This window comes from Coptis chinensis, chromosome 4, assembly GCF_015680905.1.
Source record: "Coptis chinensis isolate HL-2020 chromosome 4, ASM1568090v1, whole genome shotgun sequence".
NCBI classification, from domain to species: domain Eukaryota; kingdom Viridiplantae; phylum Streptophyta; class Magnoliopsida; order Ranunculales; family Ranunculaceae; genus Coptis; species Coptis chinensis.
Window position 1 is genome coordinate 10,905,618 of NC_141459.1, and position 23,088 is coordinate 10,928,705.

The 23,088-nt window shown below is 33.9% G+C and overlaps 2 protein-coding genes across 2 annotated transcripts; both read right to left on the reverse strand.

Annotated features, from left to right (window-relative positions):
- Positions 1 to 302: 302 nt before the first annotated feature.
- On the reverse strand, positions 303 to 1,049 carry LOC147501835 (uncharacterized). The gene has a single exon (XM_086604401.1). It carries the CDS (start codon positions 1,047 to 1,049, stop codon positions 303 to 305), a length of 747 nt encoding a protein of 248 aa, XP_086460527.1.
- Positions 1,050 to 16,294: 15,245 nt separating this feature from the next.
- Positions 16,295 to 18,219, reverse strand: LOC147501836 (7-deoxyloganetin glucosyltransferase-like). Its single transcript, XM_086606836.1, has 2 exons — positions 17,631 to 18,219; positions 16,295 to 17,430 (listed from the first exon to the last, which is right to left on the reverse strand). Exons 1-2 carry the CDS (start codon positions 18,139 to 18,141, stop codon positions 16,490 to 16,492), a joined length of 1,452 nt encoding a protein of 483 aa, XP_086462962.1. The 5' UTR covers positions 18,142 to 18,219; the 3' UTR covers positions 16,295 to 16,489.
- Between the last annotated feature and the right edge of the window lie 4,869 nt (positions 18,220 to 23,088).

Genomic DNA, 23,088 nt, shown 5'->3' on the forward strand with positions numbered 1-23,088 from the left:
TGCATGTCTATCTCTTCAGCTCTTGCTAGCTCGATATACTTATTCATGGCCGCCCTTTCTTTTTCTCTTATATTAATATCACTTGAATTATTCTGGAAATTTAATTAAGCATCCTGTAACTCCTGCCTAGCTGATTCCACTCTCTCATGGAGATTTGAAAAATTCATCCTTGCCCATGGCCTTATTCTTGCCTTCAACAACTTCAGCTTCTGTATCAAGATATACATTGGGTTATTGTAAATTTTGGTGCTCCATACTTCCTCTAGCATGGCCTTAAACTCTGTCTGGTAAACCCAAATATTTCAAAATCTGAATGGAGTTGGAGTTCTGGCATGATCAACCCATGTAAGGAGCATTAGCAAGTGATCTGATACTCCTAGAGGTAAAAATTCCGCTATAGACTGAGGATAACGAGTTAGCCACAAACTGTTCACTAGGCATCTGTTTATCCTTGACATGATTCTGGCTGTACCAATAGACTTGTTCCACCAAGTGTAGAAAAATCCAATTGAAGTAATATCCGACAATCCCGTATTCTGAAGGCAAGCATTGAATTCAACAGCTTCATTCGGATGCATTGGGTCACCCCCCAATCTTTCATTAGCCGCCTTGATGTTATTAAAGTCCCCAACAACACACCACGACTCTTTAACTGATTTATGAATACCCATCAAGTCCTTCCACAAGGCTAGTCTCACTTTAGAATTGTTACTAGCATATATAACTGTTAATAAAAATTCTTCCGCACTTGGAAGATATTTGACTCTACAGTGAATGAATTCCTCAGAGTCTGCTATCTTGTGTACATTAACAACTCCACGATTCCAACAAACCCATATTCGCCCTGACTGACTCTTGTCATAATTGTTTACATGCTCCCATAAAGGACAACAAACCCTCCTAATGATATTATACTTTGGTCTTTTGACTTTTGTTTCCAGCAACCCAAAAACACAAAACTTTTTGTCTATTCTCACCTTGTTTATTTCTGCAGCTTTCAACAAATCATTTGCTCCCCTCACATTCCAAACGCTAATAGGCTCTATCATTGATTCTATCGTTTTTTGTTTTTCGAACCCTTGGGCCTGCCCCTACTCTTGTTTCCTAGTTTTTTCTTTTCATTAGAACCATGATCCTTTTTTCCTTGCTTCTGGCCACAACACCTCCTGGTGATGTTGGAGATATAGGCTCACCTGACAAAGGAATTAAGTTCTTATCCTTGAAGTATTCAGTTTCCTCTGCAGAAGTCTCATCATCCGACATCTCCCCATATCTTAGTGCCTTAAAACTGTTATTGTATTCTTGCTACTCAACGTCGTATTGCAACATCTGTTCCAAGCTCATATTTGTCTCAACTTCTTGTACTATCTCCACATAAGGCACTATGTCTGTATTCATATCGCTCTGTTCCCTCTCTTTATCTCTGTCCCTCTGGTCACTGACAATGTCACTCAACTGACCATTATCAGTTACAAAAGGAACTGGTATCTCTGTCATATATATCTCCGGGATCACAAGACTCAAATCAGATTCCACCACTGTACCCTCAGCCAAGTTACTAGTTGCCACTTCAAGCTCTGTTACTCTTTGAATCACCATAACCCTCTCTACTTCCTGTGTTAAGTTCTCTGTACTCTGATTAATAACTTGATCTTGGTCAGCATCAGTATTCACACCCACCTCACAGTTTTTTGGTAAATTATGTTCATTACTTGTAATAGAAATACCACTAGTAACGACCTCTCCATCCACTGTTCTAAAGCAGCTACTTTCAGGCTGAATTGGAGTATTGTCAACCACTACTTCTTTCTCTCTAGTCCCCCGAGCCTCAATGTTGCTCGTTTTTCTTATGCAGTCTGCAGTAAAGTGCCCAAAAGCTTTGCAATTCCCACACATCTTAGGAATCCATCCATATTCTACAGATATCCTTCGTATGTTATCCTTACCCATTTCTACATTAAAGAATGTTTGGAGTTCTGCAGTACTCTCAACTTTAACACTAACTCGAGCATATTTCAATCTTTTCCTGTGAGCAGTAGCGTCATCCATACTGTCAGGAATCCCAAGACGACTTACCAGGTAGCTCAACCCGTCATCCGTCCATAACTCCTTTGGGACATTGTGCAAGTTTACCCATATGGGAATTAATTGCACCGAATTTCTCCTTCTTTCTATGTCTTGAGACCACTTTGATATCACAAAGCATTGTCCTGAAATGTAGACAGATCCAGTTTCTAAGACCTTCTTTCTATCCTTACTATTAAAGAACTTGAAGTAAAATAATTCTTCATCTGCAACCATCTCAAAGTTTCCTTTTAGTTTCCAGCGTTTTCTCAAAAGGTCCCTCACAGTAAAGAATGGAAGTCGTTTCGAGAAAGAAGCCTACAACATAATCATACCATTCAGTGATACCTTTCATCACTAAGTCTAAAGGTATTTGTGTGATACCATCAACAATTTGAACATCAACTTTCTCTAACGTATTGTTTAAAGGTGTAGTCTTGGCAACTTGAAACAAAGAACTCTAAGGAGATAGACGTGGTTTAGCTGAAATCGTCTCTCTCTCCTCGCTGTTGTTATTTGTCTCTCTTACCTCAAGGGGATTGAAAGTTGTTTCCTTTTCAGAACTCTCACTGTAATCAATGGAGGATTTTACCCAGAAAGGAATGAAACAATATTCTTGAGAAGATAAGAATTCTTCTCCAAGCTATATTTAACTAAAAGCGGCAAAATAAAAGTGTATTGGATCACTTCAGCAACTTAAGTTACATCACTTCCTATCTCCCAAAAAGTTGTCCCCATTGCTGAGAAACTCTATTTGATTGTACTAAATTTTTTATTTTTCTCCATTTAAGCATGTAACGGGAAATCGGAAACTAGATGTAAATGCAAGCATTAAACTAATCTTAAAAAATAATTAATAAAAAATTGGAATATGGATGTAACTGCATTAAACTAACCTCAAAGAATAATTAACGGAAAATCAAAACTTGGATGCAAATACATCAAACTAACAAAAAAAAAAAAAAAAAAAAAAAATTGTCGAAAAATCGGAAATTGGATGCAAATGCATTGAGCTAACCCTCAAATATTAAATTAACAGAAAATCAAAAATTAGATGCAACTGCATTGAACTAACCTCAAAGAAAAATTAATTATAAATTGAAAACATGATGGCAAATGCGTAGAACTAATCTTAAAAAATAATTAATGGAAAATTGGAAACCGGATACAACTGCACTGAACTAATCTCAAAAAATAAATTGGATGCAAATGCATTGAACTAACCTCAAGAAATAATTAACAGGAAATTGGAAACTGGATGTAAATTCATTGAACTAACCTCAAACAATAATTAACGGGAAATCAGAAACTAGATGCAAATGCAACTTTATCAAATAATAAATGAGAAATCGGAAACTGGATGCAAATGCATTAAACTAATCTCACAGAATAATTAACAGAAAATCAGAAACTGGATACAAATGCATTGACTGACCTCAAAGAACAGTTAACAGGAAATTGGATGCAAATGTATTGAACTAACCGAAAAGAATAATTAACGACAAATCAGAAAATAGATGCAACTACATTGAACTGATCTCAAAAAATAAATAACGGGAATTAGAAATTGGATGCAACTGCATTGAACTAACCTCAAAATATAAATAACGGAAAATCAGAAACTGGATGCAAATGCATTGAACTAGCCTCAAAATAGTTGGGTTATATGTTGTGAGAATGTCTCGATAAGTATAGTTTTGCATTTAAAATTGTGTTTATCTTATCTCTTTTCGTATGATTGGGAACTCCTTCCAATTCAAGTAGCTTCAATATATATGAACTTCACCTTATTAGGCAATCTCACAAAACTTCAATCATACTTCTTTTATTAAACAACAAAATGAAGTTGAAGGGTTTTATCAAAAGTGAGTTCTTTTTTTGTAATGGAGAGTGAGGTTTTCACGTTATAAGAAATTTGGTTGAGTGATCAATATAATATTAATATATAATAGTTCTACATATTTACAAATATTTTTCAGAATAATTAATATAGCATTAATACCCATTCGTAGATTATCTTTGAAGTTTTCACATAGTGAGTCATGCATAATTTAAATAATAATTAATGGAAAATCGGGAACTGAATAATCTTCAATGATCCCACATGGTAAATCAAGCATAATTTACTTTTTATGTCATGTTTGCAAGGACACTACAGATGGATCAATTGAAGTTAGTATTACACACCACATTGGATAATTAAAAGGAAATCGGAAACTGGATTCAAATACATAACTGAGCTCAAAGAGTAATTAACGGGAAATCGGAAACTTTATGCAAATACAATAAACTAAACTCAAAAAGTAAGATGGATCAATTGAAGTTAGTATTACACACCACATTGGATAATTAAAAGGAAATCGGAAACTAGATTCAAATACATAACTGAGCTCAAAAAGTAATTAACGGAAAATCGGAAACTTTATGCAAATACAATAAACTAAACTCAAAAAGTAATTAACTATAAATCGGAAACTGAATGCAATTGCATTAAACTAACGTCAGATAATAACTAACAGGAAATTAGAAATTAGATGTAAATCTTTGAAAAATATTTAACGGGAAATCGGAAACGGTATGCAAATACATTAAACAAACCTCAGATAATAATTAATGGGAAACTGAAAACTGGACACAAATGCATTGAACTAAACTCAAAAAATAATTAACATAAAATAAAAAATCGAATGCAACTGCATTGAACTAACCTCATAGAATAATTGGTGGGAAATCAAAAACTAAATGCAAATGTATTGAAATAATCTCAAAGAATAATTAACTGGAAATCAGAAACCAGGTATAATTGTATCGAACTAACCTCAAAGCATAAATAATCAGAAACTAGATGCATATGTATTGAACTAACCTTAAAGAGTTATTAACGGGAAATCGGAAACTGGTTCCAAATACAATGAACTAATCTGAAAGACTAATTAACGAAACATTGAAAAATGGATGAAACTGCACTGAACTAACCTAAATGAATAATTAATAGGAAATTATAAATTTGATGTAACTGCATTGAACTAACCTAAAAAAATAATTAACAGAAAATCGGAAACTTGATGCAAATGCATTGAACTAACCTCAAAGAACAATTAACATAAAATCAGAAATTGGATAAAACTGCATTGAACTAACCTCAAAGAATAATTAACGGAAAACCAAAAACTAGATGCAACTGTATTAAACTAAAATAAGAGATTAATTAACAGGAAATCATAAATTGGATGCAAATGCATTGAAATAACCTCAAAAAATAGTTAACTGGAAATCGAAAGTTGAATGTTACTGCATCGCACTGACCTTAAAGCATAAATGACCGCTTTTTTAGCCTTCTCACATGAGTAATTACGAGTAATTAGGAACCCAAAACGAAAGTGAGTTTATAAAAATAGACTCTTATATGTATGCAAACTGTATAAAAATTGTAAACTATCGAACTAGCCTAGAAAAACAATTAACGAAAAATCAGAAAATAGATGCATATGTATTGAACTAACCTCAAAGAGTAATTAACGGGAGATTGGAACCTGGATGCAAATACAATGAACTAATCTCAAATACTAATAACTTACAGGCAAAAGAAAGATATTCAAGTTGTAACCATGGGTCACAAACTCCTCTACTTTTTGTCGGCATTCACTGGAGAATAAGTATCAACAGCATTAAGTACACAGAGACATACTTAAGCATATAAAGCTTACAATAGCATTTACACAAGTATTGTATAGCCGAGGTTCTCAGCTAGCTCCCATGTGCCATCATTAGGGCCATATCCCTTCCAACTTACCTACAGATTCAAGGCAAAGTGTAAAACTGAATAAATTAACAATAGCAGAAACATATAATCCAAAATGCATTATCTATTACAACTAAAACTAAAATAAAAATAAAAAATTCAGTAGAACCATTTTTCCCAAGAATGTCAAACCATATACATTTAGATTGAACAAAAGGTCGAGTAAGCAAAAGATTTGCAAATATAAATATGCGTCACAACTTGTTGAATCAGAAGAACATTCAAATAAATGAATAGCTATAAATTTTCATTCTACAAGTACCTTATAGTACAATCCAGGCTTTTTCTTATCGTTTGGATCGCCATAGCAAATATCAAGTATCTTCCCCACTTCATATGCACCTTCAGGAATGGCTTCCCCATCTCCAACTACATCCTCTTCAGAGATACTTGACTCCAGCTGGTGTCTTGTTGAGCTCCGGTCCCCAACAAGGAGAAGTTTACACACAGCTTCTGCCATTCCTTTAGCGGATGAGGATAATCCAGGAGGCGACTTCATTCCTTACAAAAAAAAAAAAAAAATGGTATTCTTTCAAAGGTATGCACTCTCATTGACATGGGAAGTTAACAGCAACTAATCAACAGACCTTGGTATCTGGATGATTGAGCTCTAAGCTTTTACAGGTGTCCTTATTACAATGAGTTAATGAGAGTGCATACATTTCTACAGTAAGCATTACAATGAGTCAACACTTTGTTAATGAGATACTGAAACAGTATATGACACATGTTACAACTATTTGACTTACAGTGACAAGTTTAACCCCGGATGTGGAGCCCCAAAACATAAACCAGTGGACATGGCACCACAGCCAGAATACAAATCAAGTAACTTCATCTCGGAATCCTCTGAAGCTTCACCAGAACATTCCTTACTCGAACTTGGCAAAGATGGATCTAGAAACTCTCTTGAAGAATCTAACCAGATTTGTTATCAGTCAGTATTGCAGCATATGGCGTAATCAGATGCCTTTCCAATACTAAACAAAACAATAATATACCTACTGGTAGGCTTTGAAAGGTTGAATATGGCAAAGAGTATGCCATATTATAAAAAAAAAATCACACTGCGGTATTTCTGCCAAACTGATCTGATAAATAAGATGAATTAGTCTGGACTGAAATGAAAGAAAACGCACTAAAGAGGGAAGAGTGATAGAGGCATACATTTGAGGGCACTTGTAAAACTGTGATCTTTGAAACCAGACATTCTAATGGGTTGTCGTCTCTGACTTCAAAATATAATACATGTCTCTCATCGAATGTGCTATTCAGCTCTTGGGTGACAACCTATTTAAAGACCTAGTTAAACATCCAAGCACAAAAACACCACTACAATAAACACACAGTATATATAACATAACAAAAGCATTGCGGCCAGTCGAAGAATTGATCTTACAGTATCAACCGGTCTAAAAAACCATTGCGCTCTAAAATAAGGCTCCTTATTGTCTAATTCAAAAAATTCCACTATTCTTCCTATATAATTGAGCTTTTCACCTTCAGACTGCTTGAAATAATACTCTTGCACTACAACAGACAAGCTCATTTGCAACGCCATACCCCGTCGCTAAAAGTTCCAAAAAGCATTGCAACTAATCAATTGCAACGCCAAACATGGCGTCACAAAGTTGCTGCAAAAAAGTGGGTCACAAAAGCTAAATTTCGACGCCTATAATGGCGTTGCAAAAACTTTTAACTTTTTGCAACGCCACACTTCGTTGCTAATATTATATGTGCATTGCTACTTCATTTTTCATAATTTAATTGGGTTTTAAACTATTTGCAACGACTAGCGTCGCTAAAAACTACTTTTGGCAGCACTTTTTGACGTTGCAAACAAATGGCTTTTTAACTGCACCATTTGGCGTCGCTATAAGTTAACTTTTTAGCTGCATTTTTCAACGTCACTATAAATTACCCAATTGCTACACTAGATGTGTTGCTAATTGTTTAAACCAGTTTGAAATGTCCTACTTCTTTCAATAGCTGGCACCGCCTGAATTATACAAAATATTTTGATTCATATGAATTTGCAAAATTTTCAAAATTCAATTTATGTATATAACAGTAACCATATTTCAAAGCACAATGATTCGTAACAAAGTATAATTCATTAATTAACATAATCCATTACAAAAAAGTGCCAATACATCATATCACATAATCGTCAAAACTAGATTTTTAGCAAAATTCTCAAACATCCGTAGACTGTCGTTTGAACAAGATCCATCCAGGTAATTTTCTTCGTTAGTCTATTGGCAACTGATTGATCAATCAATCTGGTACAACAAATTAAGAAAAAAAATGTATAAGTAAACTTATCTAAAACATTAACGAAGCAAAAATGCACTCAAGTAAGCAATGAATGTGAAAATATTTTTTTCTAGTTAAACGTATGGACCTAAGAAGTAAATACCATTACGACTTAGCTTGTAACGATTGTCTAAATTCCCAACCTTTTATAGTTTGAAAAACAATAATATGCCGATGGCCAAAAGCTTCTAAGAAGAAAGAAAGAAAAAACAGACACTAACCAATAGAGTTTGAATTAAACAACATGGAATTTCGGGTAAGAGAAAAAAACAATGATAACAAGAAGCTAGCGATTGTAATTTGCCTACTATGTTCATCAAACAATAATATATGCTTTGGATCGAAAAAATTATAAGATGTACAAATTAATAATATTTACTCATACTTGTCTGAATGGACTACCATCTTAAAACAAGTAAGCAACCAAAAAAGACTAAAACACATAATTTGGCTACCTCACATAGAAACACAAATGTCATATGGATCATAAGATAAGCATGTATGGCGTTGGGTTTTTAAGGTCATTACATTCTAATTTGTACGTTTTTGGTTATTTGTTTATACACCTCGATGGAGGAATACATGCCTTAAAAAGATAGTTTTGTTAGATCATGCTACCTGCCTTAATTATTGTACTTGAGTATGTTATATTGTGTAAATAAATTGTATGTCCTTAATATATCCCCGATAACCAAACTATGAACTAGTGAACTAGGCATAAAATCTCCACATGGTTCATACCGGGTGTGTTCATGACCAAAAGATACAAGAAGAAATCTACAAGACAATCAAGATAGGCCTTAGAGGTGATAGATTTTCAGTTGAGATAAAGGATAGTGAGCTACACTAGATCTTCTTGCTCAAAATTCACTATGAACTAGTGAACTAGGCATAAAATTACATGGTTGTATTGACCAAAAGATACAAGAAGAAATCTACAAGACAATACAGTAGCAAGGATAAAAATTCACAACAATTTCCCTTAAAAATAGATAAAAGTCATACCCTATGAACTAGTGAACTAGGCATAAAATCTCCACATGGTTCATACCCTCTTTTGACCAAAAGATGAAATCTACAAGACGTTAGAGACAACTCGATCTTAATCTCATATTGCATTTGTTCAGGCTTGCTACTTGTTCACTAGGCTGCATTAAGTCATGCATAGAGATTACAATAAGTCTTAGAACCAAAAATGTCAAGCAGCAGAACAAAATGGTCAATGGAGGCAACTTACAAAGCAGGTTAGTTCCAGACCAAGAATATGCAAACCATGTATCAATTCGAATCAACACTTGAAAACTTCTGACCACCTCTTCCGAATATCCAGTAAATTAAAATAACAAAGAAAGAGGTTATTGAAAATAATGAGTGGCCTGACCAAGAAAAACATGAGTCAGTAAAACTAAAACACGTCTAATCTTAGAGATATATGTTTGTATCAACAAAAACATGGTCTATAAATGACTCAATTGGCATTAAAAGATACTCACAACAAGTTTACATGCCTTTCTTGGTAGCAAAGTACGACTTTAAGATCTACAGTGACTCGATTGATCTTACAGGACTACAAAAATAACAGCAACTTAAAAAAGTCTTCTTATTAGCTAAGTATAGTCTTCATATCTTATGTTGAACTGATTGGTAATGGAAATACTCATAGAACTTACTTAATTTCAAGGCAATCACACTGTCAACAACAAATCCAACAATATAACCCAAGGACTTGAAACCATAATAGCTTACCAAAGTTGTGACTAATAGTGAACATTTGTAAAAGTGTAGTACTTAATCACACATTCCAATTAATTTAATACACAATTCCTACTTGCACAAACCAAAATGATAACATTTTAAATCTCAGAATATGATAACAATCAAATACTAGGTCCAGTGCCTAGAATGTTTCCGCCCAGTCATGAAAACAAGTAAAAGACATCTATGGACGTCATCATTGAGGTGGTACTTGAACCTATTAAGGAAATGTCTAAAACATCTGGGATAGGAAGACCGCCATTTCGCAAGCAAATTACAGGCATTTTACTTTTCGGAATCTTTCTAACACTCCCTTTATCCTGCACACAATCCAGAATTTGTAAGAGAATGAAAAAGGTGCAATGCCTCCGGAATGAGAGAAACCAGGAAGACTAAAAAGACAATCCTATTAAAGTGCACAAGTATGTTAGATTTTTCACATCTACAAAAATCTCACTGGTATCGGTAAAAAAGCTTACTGATGGGGAAGCATACTCATAATATCCACGTTTGACTTTAAGTTGATGGATATTGACGGGAAACTTTTCGGCAGATCAACTGAAGTGATGCATAGATAATAGAATCAGTACGAAGTCGCATCATAAACTTAGGTTCAAATGTCACTTGAGCACGCTCTTGTAAGACACTAATCATACGATGAAATATATGTAAAATAAGTGTATCATGCATTCATACGGGCAATAGAAAAGTTGCATTTAAAATAGCCTGACAACTGTTCCAAACAAAACAAATAAAACATATTATCCGAGACAATCAAATGTAGATACCATTGGACACATGATACACTTTATAAACCGTATCGAAGAAAACAATAAAAACTTATAAGGAACACACATGAACCAAAAACCCAACAGTATGCCAGTTCTAGTTTCCATATCAAAAAAATATAGAAATTTCATGAAACAGGTAAAGCAGGAGCCTATAAAACTAAATTAAAACAATTTTAACAGTGAGGTTCAAATATAATGAAAACCAAAAAATAGCAAAAAACATAACTCAATCAAACTATCGTTGAATTTTGACACAACCCAATCTATTTAAACGCCTTAGAATTTGATAAATGAGTGAAGGGTTAATAAAATATAGTGTTTAACGTACACACCTCTTATATAACACCATTCATAAGGTTTCAAGGTGGTTTCCACGTAATGGAAACTTGAAAGAGTGATTAGGTCATGCATATTGAGCTCATTAGAAGCAGAAAATGAGATGGGTAGTATAATTGAAAAACAGAGGATGATGATGAGTTTCAAAATATAAGACCAAGTCTGAAAGTGCCCGAGTAACCGAACGAACCTGAAAAATCGAAGCTTGGGTGGGAGAGAGATCGTTAGCTTACTATTGATGGATGTGAGAACTGAGGAGTGTTTTGGACTTTTGATTCGTTGCCAATTTGGGGAGGTGATGGTTGAAGTAAGGGTTAGAGAAAACAAAGAAAGTCTTTTTGGGTTTTTCAGTTTTGGTATTTCAATTTTTTTAGTTCTAGTTTTCAATAATTTTGGTATTTTAACTTTTAGTTTTTAGTTCGAGCGAAATTTTAAAATAGGCCCGCCCACCAGAGGCCCATCAACAATGCCACTTGTATCGCAATAGAGGCTATACCAGATAAACGTGTACATTCCTAAAAAATTGTTACAACGAAAGCAACGTCACAATTGACCCATTAAGCTTTAGCCGTGTTCTAAATGACAAAACCCCATAAAATATTGCATTTTCTTTTTTTAGAAAATATAATTACAACCATCTGCAACGCGAGAGGCGTTGCAGTAGATAAATCCCTCTACAAGAAAACTGATAGCACGCCAAATTTTTAGCAGCCCCAAAAGGCGTCGCAATACGTGACCTGTAACAACAATTTTTTGGCGTTGCAAAAGAGTGCGTTGCTAAAGGCCCCTTCTGTTGTGGTGTTGGTAAGGATAGTACATAGTGAATAATGCTACCACAAATTCATACTTTAATTACTCACCTGCACACACGCATGAACGTATAGACTATAAATAGTTTGATCCACTTCTGCTTTTGAAAAATGTCTCCTTGCTAGTAACTTGTCTTTATCACCATTTTGGAAAAAACAAAAAACAAGAATGCCGGATATCAAAATGGCCCATAACAACAAAATACAAGTTCTCAGAGAACATACATGACATCAAAAAAATAGCCACAAGTAATTTCGTCAAAATACGTCAAAATAAAAAAAAAAAAAAAAAAAAAAAACATATATAAGAGTGCAATTGAACCTGGTTCTCGTGACTCTACCGTGAGAGAGTGTGTGAGGGCGAAAACATTAATGCTTTTTCTCGATCTTCAACCTGGGTGAGAGACAGAGAGAGGGGAGGAGGAAAGTTCTATTAGATGAGAGAAGTGAATAAAAGAGAAGTACTATTTATAGAGGAGAGAGAAGGAAGACAAACCTTGTTGTTGCTTTAAAATCGAGTTTTCTTTCGAACAAACTCGAGTCTTCTTCTTCGATTTTTTATAGTTGTTTCGTGTCTACTCTTTATTTTCACAATGAGATCTTATTTCACAATGAGATCTTAACGGACATCAAAATCCAAGTCTAATCCAACGGTGGATGAAACAAATGGACAGCCGTAGCCAAAATGGGAACTAAAATCCAACTACTATACTCAAACAATACCCCACGGCCACTTAAAAACTTGGCCACGGCTGTGGGCCGTTGGACCCTGGAAAAAGCTCAATTTTCTTGTAGTGGTTCATGGATAAATCTTTTCAAGTGGGAGTAGTGTATTCTTTGAGAATATGGAAATAATCAATCTTTTTTAGTGATTTGTACACATTAGTACGTAAACCGAGCGGTGATGATTTACCGCTAAATCACTATAAATCTAATAAAACTATTATACAAGCTAGATCGAGTTTAAGATAATTCCATTTGAAAATTACGGATTAATATCCTAAACCACAAAGTGAATAGGCTATCTCAATTTGATCCCTTAGTTTCCAAGTACTTATGCACCATAATTGCTGCTCATTAACATATTTCGGTTTATTTTCAATAAAAATATATTCTGATTCGAAAATTTGCCGCTAAATCACCATAAATTTAAGAAAACTATTATATAAGCTAGATTGAGTTTAAGATAATTATATTTGAAAATTATGGATTAATATCTTAAACCACAAAGTGAAAATGCTATCTCAATTTGATCCCTTAGTTCCCAAGTACTTATGCACCATAATCGCTGCTCATTAACGTATTTCGGTTTATTTTCAATAAAAATATATTCTGATTTAAAAATTTGTGTGAGATATTTTGTAAAGCATTTTCAGCACACAAAATATTTAATAGATCCCAATCGCGTATGCCCGGGTCCAAAATCTAGTATTATCTATAAATTTGATGGCTAAATATCATGAAATTGTAAGTAGCATAGTGGTTTCTTTGTCAGTTCAAGCCCAGCTAAGGTGTTTTGTTTTGTTAAAAAACGTATAGTAACAAAGAATTAAATTAAAATCACCAATTATCACAACCAACAGTTGGGGTTGGTTCAGAAACCCAGGTGTTTTGTTTTGTTAAAAAACGTATAGTAACAAAGAATTAAATTAAAATCACCAATTATCACAACCAACAGTTGGGGTTGGTTCAGAAACCCAGTTGGACCGTCCCGGTTTAGGTGGTTTGATTGAAAACTGGACAAGTTAACCGGTTTTGATCTGGGCTAAATGCATAAACGATCTAGTAATTGACCTAATCCAGTTTAGTGACTGGGTTGCCGGTTCACCGAGTCAAACTACCGGACCGGGTCTGATAACACTGCCCTCAAGGAAATAAACATGTTTGATGAACCGTGGCTGTGTATTCAATCTTGATGTTAATTCAATATTTGCTATTAGCGCTAGTCTTGTTTGCCTGATTATTTAATCACTTGGCCGGTTGGCTCACTGTTTTATAAATCGTGTTTCTCTATATATTCAATTGTCCATGCCCTACCAGGCCACCAGTATGATACAAGCTAGCTTACAAACTGTAAAACAGATTATTCTTAAAGTGATTTGCAATTATTTATTTGTATGATACATTTATGTAATATTGAACTTAGCATCTTTCTAAAACGTTTCTAAAACGTCATTTCCTGGTTATATATGTGTTTCCAAGTGTCACTAACTGTACAAAAAATATGGTTTGGTTATCAAAGAAAAAATAGAGAAAACGTAATTAAGTTTTATTATTGAAGATAAAAAAAGTAAAAAATTCAATTTTGCATTTTAGTATATAAATATTTTTTTATTTCGATAATTCCATTGTTGTTTATTTTATTTTATTTTATTTTTCCAGTTTTGCCTATTAGCAATTCTTTTTTTACAAAAAAAATTGTGAGAGTTTAAAAATACAAATTTTCTTACAAAATATATAAATCAATTAGAAAGTAGACACATGCATACGCACCGGCTCTTTTAAAAATTTGCTCAACAATCATAACAAATCGTGATTCCTGTTTTCGTCACTAATCTATTTTAATTTCCTAACAAATTGTTTTAATCAAATCTTAAAAACCCGTTTTAATTTCTTAACAAATTGTTTTAATTATGTTTTAAAAACCCATATTTTTTAATTGGGAGAGGGATACCATTTTAATTTGGAAATAAAGAGTTTTTATGTTACTATTTGAGTTTTGGTTTTAAAAGGAAAGGAGAATCCCGTTTGAAGTTGGATTCTAAAAGGAAAAGAGTTTCCCGTTTTAAGTTAACTATTAAGTTGATGAGTAGAATTTTAATAGAGCTCGAAAAATACTCCTTGTGGGAGCTTTAATATTAAGACTAGCTTGTAGGCCCGTGGATACGCACCCGCTCTTTTGAAAACATTTATATTTTTTTTAGAAAATTGGGATTACCGTTTTAATTGCTAACTCATTTTAATTTTCTAATAAATTATTTTAAATGAAGTTTTAATTAAATTTTAAAAATCCGTTTTTTCAATTGGGAGAGGGATCTTGTTTTAATCGGAGAATAATTTCCGTTTTAATTAGATATGCTAGATTTTCTCTTTTCAATAAGGGAAGAATTCTCATTTTGATAGGAGAATGATTCCCGTTTTAATTAGAAGTGTTAGAATTTGTTTTAATAGGAGATGGATTCCCATTATAATAGGAGATGAATTCCCGTTGTAAAAAAAAAAAATCTCGTTTTTCAAATATGAGAGAAATTCCCGTTTTAATAGGAGATGACGTGGAATTTTAATATAGCTCAAAAAATACCCCTTATGAGAGTTTTAATATTAAGACTAGTTTGTAGGCCCGTGCATACGCACCGGCTATTTTGAAAACATTTAGATTTTTTTTAGAAAATTGAGGCTATCGTTTTAGTCGCTAACACGTTTTAATTTTTCTAGTAAATTGTTTTAAATTAAGTTTTAAAAACCCATTTTTTCAATTGGGAGAGAGATTCTATTTTAATAGGAGAACGATTCTCGTTTTAATTAGATATCCTAGATTTTTCCCTTAATTTTCAATAGAGAGGAATTCCAATTTTAATAGGAGAATGATTCCTTCTTTAATTAGAAATGTTAGAATTCTCATTTTAATAGGAGAATAATTCTCGTTATAGTAAGAGATGAATTCCCGTTGTAAAAAAGGATTTCCGTTTTTTAAATAGGAGAGAAATTTCGGTTTTGATGATGTGGAATTTTAATAGAGCTTGAAAAATACTTCCGTGGGAGCTTTAACCCATGCATACATACCGACTCTTTTAAAAACTTGTTCAACAATCATAACTATACATATATAAATTTTCTAACAAATCGTGATTCATGTTTTCGTTGTTAACCCATTTTAATTTCTTAACAAATTATTTTAATCAAGTCTTAAAAACCCGTTTTAATTTCTCAACAAATTATTTTAATCAAGTCTTAAAATCCCATTTTAATTTCTCAATAAATTATTTTAATTAAGTTTTAAAAACCCATTTTTTAATTAAGGGATGGATCCCGTTTTTAATTTAGAAGTGTGATTCTTATTTTTAATAGGAGAAGAATTTTCGTTTTAATTAGAAGTGTTAGATTTTTCTTTTTCTATAGAGGAGGAATTTTCATTATAATAGGAGAAAGATTCCCGTTTTAATTAAAAGTGTTATTTATTTATTTATTTATTTCAATATGAGAAGAATTCTCGTTTTAATAGGAGTTGATGATGTGGAATTTTAAGAGAGCTAGAAAAATATCCTTTGTGGGAGCTTTAATATTAAGATATAGATATAGATATAGATATAGATGTTGATTGCCCTTGAATACCTTGGGTGAAAATCCTGATCCGTCCCTGGCCTTCACTTATTTAATTTTCAACTATGCATATCCAAGATCCCTATTTCAATTTCATCCCAGTCAAAAACGTCAAACATATATATCTTGAACCAACAGAACAAAGAGATAATACATTAATACTATATAATGTTCTACGAAAATAATATGATCGATAACTTACATTTTTAATATTTTTAATCTTAACTTTATTTGTATGACAGAATATGTGATCTCATGGGAAGTAGTCAACTACGTACGTCTACACTTCATCTTTTTCATTTGAAAGAACTGAGCATCACTTGGTTGATCACATTGTCCAAGTTCAAGTAAGAAGATCCACCAGGTAGAGAAGCTTCTTCAGCTTTTTTCTTCCAATCCATCGCTTTCATTTTCATCTCCTTACCTTTCTCTCCCTCCATCAACTCCCTCACAAGGCTTTCAACTTCATCTCTTTTCACATTAGTATCAATTTCCATACCTATACCCCATGTAGTACATGAGAATCTGCAGTTTGTTTGTTGTTCAGCAAAGAATGGCCAACATATCATAGGCACACCACTAGACACGCTTTCTAAAGTTGAGTTCCAGCCACTGTGAGTCAAGAATCCTCCTATTGAAGGGTGACTAAGTACCTGTTCTTGTGGACACCAACTTGCTAACAGACCCCTTTCTTGAGTCTCAGTTATAAACTCGGGTGGGAGAATTGCCGACTCACCAACAACAAGATCAGGTCGGATAATCCAAAAAAATGGGTGTTTGCTATTAGCAAGGCCCCAAGCAAATTCAATGAGTTGTTGAGAACTCATGACTGTTATACTACCAAAATTTACATAAACAACTGAGTTTGCTTCCTTCGCGTCGAGCCAATTAAGATACTCTGAGTCTTCCTTCCATAAATTCGATCCCATGGATTTCAACCCGGGTTCTGTAACCTGGGATGGCTGCAAATTAAGTGGACCAATGGTGTAAATTGGCGGTAATGGTAACTCAGACTGGATTGCACTTAAAACTTCTTGTTCTATAGCATCATATGTGTTGAAAATGATAGCTGAAGCTTTATAGGCTCTCTCACTTTCACCAAGAATAAAGTCAACCATGATGTCGTTTGGGTCAGTAGTTCGAAGAAAGCTTGGGAAATCTCTTAAACGAATGTCTTTCATTCCTGGTACCCAATCGATCGGCGTCTCCAGATAACCATTTGTCAGATAACTCTCATCTATATACAAAAATCAAAGTTAATTTCATAACATGATAACAACCAACAGTGTTTCACAACTCATATATACGTACATATTTCTGACTTAATCACCAATATTCACAATACACATAGTTCAATTCTATCTCTAATTCATTTATAGTGGAAGACTTGATGATATAGATTTATGGGCCCTAGCTCCCTAGATATGTATTTTGTACCTTTAAGTGGTATAAGGCCTTTTTGTATGAGATGCTTATAGTGCAAATAACATGTGAAGCCACAAACACTAGTAGTCCAGAACATGACTTCTGGAATACAAAGTTCTTCAGCAACTCTAAGAGTGAAACTCATGACACCATCAGATAGTATGCAGGAAACTGGAGGCAAGTTTGCACTGTTATTGAGGTTGTTTATGAGATTGCGAAAGGGGACTAAGCAGTTTTTTCGAGTGGACTCGCAAAGTGCTGGGATGTCTTGTGTGGCATCGGTATCAGACGGTGGGAGACCATCTGGGATTGTTGTGAATTGAAAATTAGGTAAGCCGTTAAGTGAATCGGGACCTCTTGATTTGAGTAGACGTTTATGGTTGTATTCAGTATTGACGAAGGTGGTGTGAAAGCCTTTTTGATATAGAAGTTTAGCTACTTTGAGCATGGGATTTATATGGCCTTGGGCAGGGTATGGTATGCATACCACATGTGGTTTCTTAGCTTCTGATAAAGAACCCATTTCCCTCTCCCTGTTTCAATTCTCTGTCTCTCTGTCTCTCTCTCTGCTTAATTTGTGTATGAAATGTACTTGTTATTGTTATTGGAAAGCTAGGCTTCTATTTATAAGGTAAAAAATGCTATTAAATTACATTCTGGTTCATTCATGAACAGCCATCTAAATATTTGTCATTTATGTTACCTGATAATCTATTTTCTATATTAGAAGCTATCATCAATATATTAAGAAGAGTGCTAGGAAAGTAGGAAGTATAGTGTATGGACAAAGAACTGCATCACAAGACGTTTAATTTGTTTGAATGAACAGTGAATCAATGCATGCAGTTAGGCAACTCTTTTAGGAGAAAAAATTCGTTCCTAGGCGCTTAGGAGCAAAAAGTCTATTAAGCCCTCACCCACCACACATCCATTACTTTTTAACTATTGATTAATTCTAGTTAATTAAAATCTAATTAAATATTTATTTTATTATCTCTCAAAATCATTCTATTTTTTATATAATAATAATAATAATAAATCTTATATAATAAATTGAAAGCTACACTAACATTTATGAAAAAACTCTTAAATAAATTTTATCATAATTCTTAAAGAAACGTAAATGCAATTACAAATTGCTACTTTATTACAACCCAAAATATTGACGATAATAGCTAATACCATACAAAATAAAATTGGAAAATTCGCAATATAATTGAATGTAAGAGAACCCTTTGGAAAATCTGCAACACAAAATTAAAAATTTATTTTCTTTTTATTTTATGGAAACACAAAAAAATAAAAGATTTGTGGAAAAAAATATAGAATGATTTGGAGAGAGAATCAAATAAATATTTATTTATATTTTAATTAATTAGAGTTAATCACTAGTTAAAAGAGATGATGGATATGTGTGGAGGATGGGTGCTTAGGAAACTTTTCGCTCCTAAGTGTCTAGGAACGAATTTTTTCTCTTGTTTTACAAGGTCAAACATCATTTGTCAAAAAAGAGGGACTATACAACATAGGGGTGGGCAATGGGCCGGATCGGACTAGCCGAGCCCTAAATATTTAAAAGCCCTTTAGATATTAAGGTCGAGTCGGCCCAGTCCTAAAGTCAGCATAGAGTCGGGTTGGGCCGGGTCACAAGTCTAAATCTCAAGTCCTGACCCTATCCTAAACCCTCTTTAAAGGCTTTAGGGCCGGGTTTTAGGGTCGGGTTTTAGGTAGAGCCTATATATTTTCTTCGTTTTACAAATGTCATTTTTCGGACAAAGGTTTTTTTTTTTGTTTTCGTGTTACAAATTTCGCCTCGTATTTTCGCTTTAATGGTGTGGGACGGAAAACCTTTAGTTCTAGAGTTGGGTTGGATGTGAATAAAAATATAATTTATAAAGTAAGTGGGAAAATAAATTGAGAATAATAAGTTCTAGACTTTGATTTGATGATCAAAGGAATAAAGTCTTATTTTTTATTAGGCTAGTGCTCATTGTTCTTCATAGGCTGCTAGATAAGTTGACAAGTTTTGTTATATATAAGACAAGTTATTAAAAAAGTCGGCAGGTGTAAGTGATAAATTCTGAAAAACAATGTTATTTTAATTTAAAATATTTAATAAAAGAGTTGAATGATTATGACGTGTATTTATAGTGAAAATGTGAAACTATAACTAGGGCTTGGTTAGGGCTGAATTAAGGTCGGGTATATGTTTCAGAACCTTTGCCCTAGCCCTGTCCTAGAAGGCCTTAGGGTCGGGTCGGCCCTACCCTAAACTCTGTGAGGGCTTTAGTTGTGAAGGCTTTATAGGACTTAGGATCGGGTCGGTCAGGACCGGGTTAAGGTCGTTAGGGCCAAATTCCCACCCCTATTACAACATAGTAAACCGAAATGTTGTCTTAATAATCTTACAATTTTGTGATCACACTCATCTAAAGTCTTATTAATCTATCTTTTCTTTTTGTCCTTATCCCATTTATTTTTTCAAAAATTTGCCTGCCAAGCTAAATCAAGACGCGGAATTTCTTTTTCTGATAGTAAATACATAGATTAGTCATGAAACTTTTACAAATAAATCTTATATATATGATATTAATTAGCATGGGTGATTTATTAGAAGTCGTGCCCACGCACATTCAAACTTCTTTGAATAGATGTGGTCGAGTGACCTACCTCGACTAAGCCCTCTAGCTAGTTTGTTTCGCGCTCTAACAATCCTCCATTGCTTTAAGCCTAGGTGCAGAGTTATCCGTGGCGGCTAGGAATATAATGGAAGGGAATATCTGCTACCTTACCATATTTTTACCTATGCAATTGTAAAAAGAGAAATGTAAAACTAGAATTAATGCGTGAAAGCAACACACAACTATGAACTTATGAATTTATGGTAAGTCACTAAGGGCTGTAACCTAAATTTTAGATTATTTTATTTTTTATTAGAAAGTTTTTATTGATTTTTTGTGAGGGTGTTTTCCATCAAGTGATGGCTATCTCTACAAAAAATAGCTCTCAATTCATCTTGGGGGCCACTTTTAGGAGTGGAGTATAGCTTTGGAGTCACTATAAGGTGAAGTTTATATAATCATTTCCTAATTTTTTTAGAAACACTTTAAAAAGAGAAAAAATAAAAAATAAAAAATGGAATAGCCACTACTTTACCCTTCCAGAAGGATAATTCATTTTTATTTTTCAAAATAGCGTTGATCGATGCTTAACGCCTTAACCTTAACCTTAACATGGAAATTGCACGTTTTGGTTTCTAAAAAAACAGTCAATGAATTGAGCAATTGCGTTGATGATGCTCCAATTAGGGGAGGGAATCGGGTCGGGTTTGATCCGAATCCGACCCGATTTGAACCCAAATAGTTTGGGTTCGGGTCGATTTTTATATCTCTTTGTTTATTCGGATTGGGTTTGGGTTCAGGTCTGTCGGATTCGGGTTCGGATATATTTTTTAGGTTTTTTTTTTAATTTTTAGTGTTATCTGATCGGGTTAGTCGGATATAATCGGGTTCGGGTTCGGATATTATGAAACTATTTAGATTTGGATTTGGATTCGGATATAGCCATATCCCACCAAACCCGACCCTAGCTCCAATGTGTTCGCTACCTCAAATAAACAAAACATGTATATCATTTTTGGTCTTGGAAAGATCTCCAATCAGATGATTCCATACATAACCAGCTAGCTATATTATGTCATTCATGATTGCATGCATGGATCGTCTAGCCAAAATATTACAATATATGTTAATACATCACTAGTGACTTCACAGGGCAAAACATTACTATATTTCTCTATAAATAAAATAAAAAACAATTCCAATAAGATCAATATTTAATGAAAACTAATAATTAATCCTTGATTGATTGACTACTAATGAAAATTATTAAGATATGAACGTACTGCCAATCCAAGTTTGAGGGATGCATAAAATGTTGAGTCTCTCGATTGGGATTTGCTTATCTCATTTCAGATTTTTTAAAATTTTCAAGCCACTTCGATCAGCTGACTAATTAACAAATAACAATAATGTGCCTGCTGCATTCATTTGAATCAAGTTAATTGGATCATATATGGGTAGTGCACTCTATTGCATGGATACGCCCTAATTTCCTCTGTATTGCGTACCCGTGTCATGCGGACACGGATACGGACACGGACACGGACACCCGGACACAAACAAAACAGTACCTAATTCTCAGATCTCGCCGTGTCCAAATCGTCGTACCCGTGTCCAAACCAGACACTCCGTCCCGTACCCATGCAACACAGGTAGTGCATGTGCCTGCATTCATTTGAATCAAGTTGGATCATCGATCTGCATTTAATATAAGATGATACAATTTGTAGTTAGTATAAATCATCAAACTAGCTTGCATTTATAAGTACAACACAAAATAGAGGAAAAAAGAAAAAATTACATGTGCCAGCTAATTTAGTTGGTAAAATTTTTGGGTGATTTTATTTGAGGTCTGGAATTCGAATCCCACCAGAATTCAAGTTGCTCAAGTTAGATCTCATTTACAACCGGTTTGCCAATCATTGTCACTAAATACCCCGTTTTTTTAAAAAAGACATGACATTTTCATTTGTTATTTCTTTCAATCAAAGACAAACAAAATTTCCATATCTACCGTCACTTTTTCCTGTTTTTATTGCATTTTTTACATTTTAAACTTGTTTATTTTACCAACGTTCTTTTCGCCTTTTTTCCGTTTTAAACCCGTAATAAATTTTTATTAATAAGAGAAAAATGCTCCTCTATCAAACATCAACGATAAGTGGAGACTGGAGAGTTGATGACCCAAATGTTAACTGGACTGCTAAATGTCAAAAATTAAGCACTGCCCAGTAGCTCCAAATCCGGCCCATTATATGGACAGACATCTAGTCAAATTGGGCAGCAGATACTGTCTTTAGCTTTTAAGTTTCACGTACGAAAGAAATGTGACAGCTTCATATGGGTATTGGTTTGCTGGATAGATGAAGACATTCTATTATTCTATGCACGTTAATAGTGAAACATAGTTGCTCTTACTATCACTGTTGACCCAAGATAAGCGATTATAATATTCCATCCAATTGGTAGTAAGTTTTGTGCGATCCGGGTGCCCGTTGTATAGTACCAAGTAAATAGTTGGTTTTGATAACCATTTTTCTTGTTTACAGCCCCAGTTTTCATGATCTCATTAGTGAAGTTCAAGTTGCAAATATATTAGGTCAGCCTCATTTTCTTGTCTATACGACACTTGTGCACTGTCCCACCAAGTACGAGGTTGAGAGGCTTTGGGTTTCAGAATTCCAGACTGGGGTTCTGGCTTAGGGCTGTTAACGGGCCGGGCCAAAAGTCCCAAAGTCCAATTAAATCCGGACCGATCAAATATGGATATAGACTTTAAATTCGGCTCGATGAGTCTATTGGGCCAATTCTGGATATATTCCAATTAGGTCCGATAATAATGGCATGGC

Bases quoted from the DNA above. Each gene is read 5' to 3' on its own strand.
- LOC147501835 (XM_086604401.1), bottom strand. From the start codon at position 1,049: ATGATAGAGCCTATTAGCGTTTGGAATGTGAGGGGAGCAAATGATTTG.
- LOC147501836 (XM_086606836.1), bottom strand. From the start codon at position 18,141: ATGGGTTCTTTATCAGAAGCTAAGAAACCACATGTGGTATGCATACCA. The intron at 17,431-17,630 runs GTACAAAATACA...TTTTGTATATAG, and splicing joins AGGCCTTATACCACTTAAAG to ATGAGAGTTATCTGACAAAT.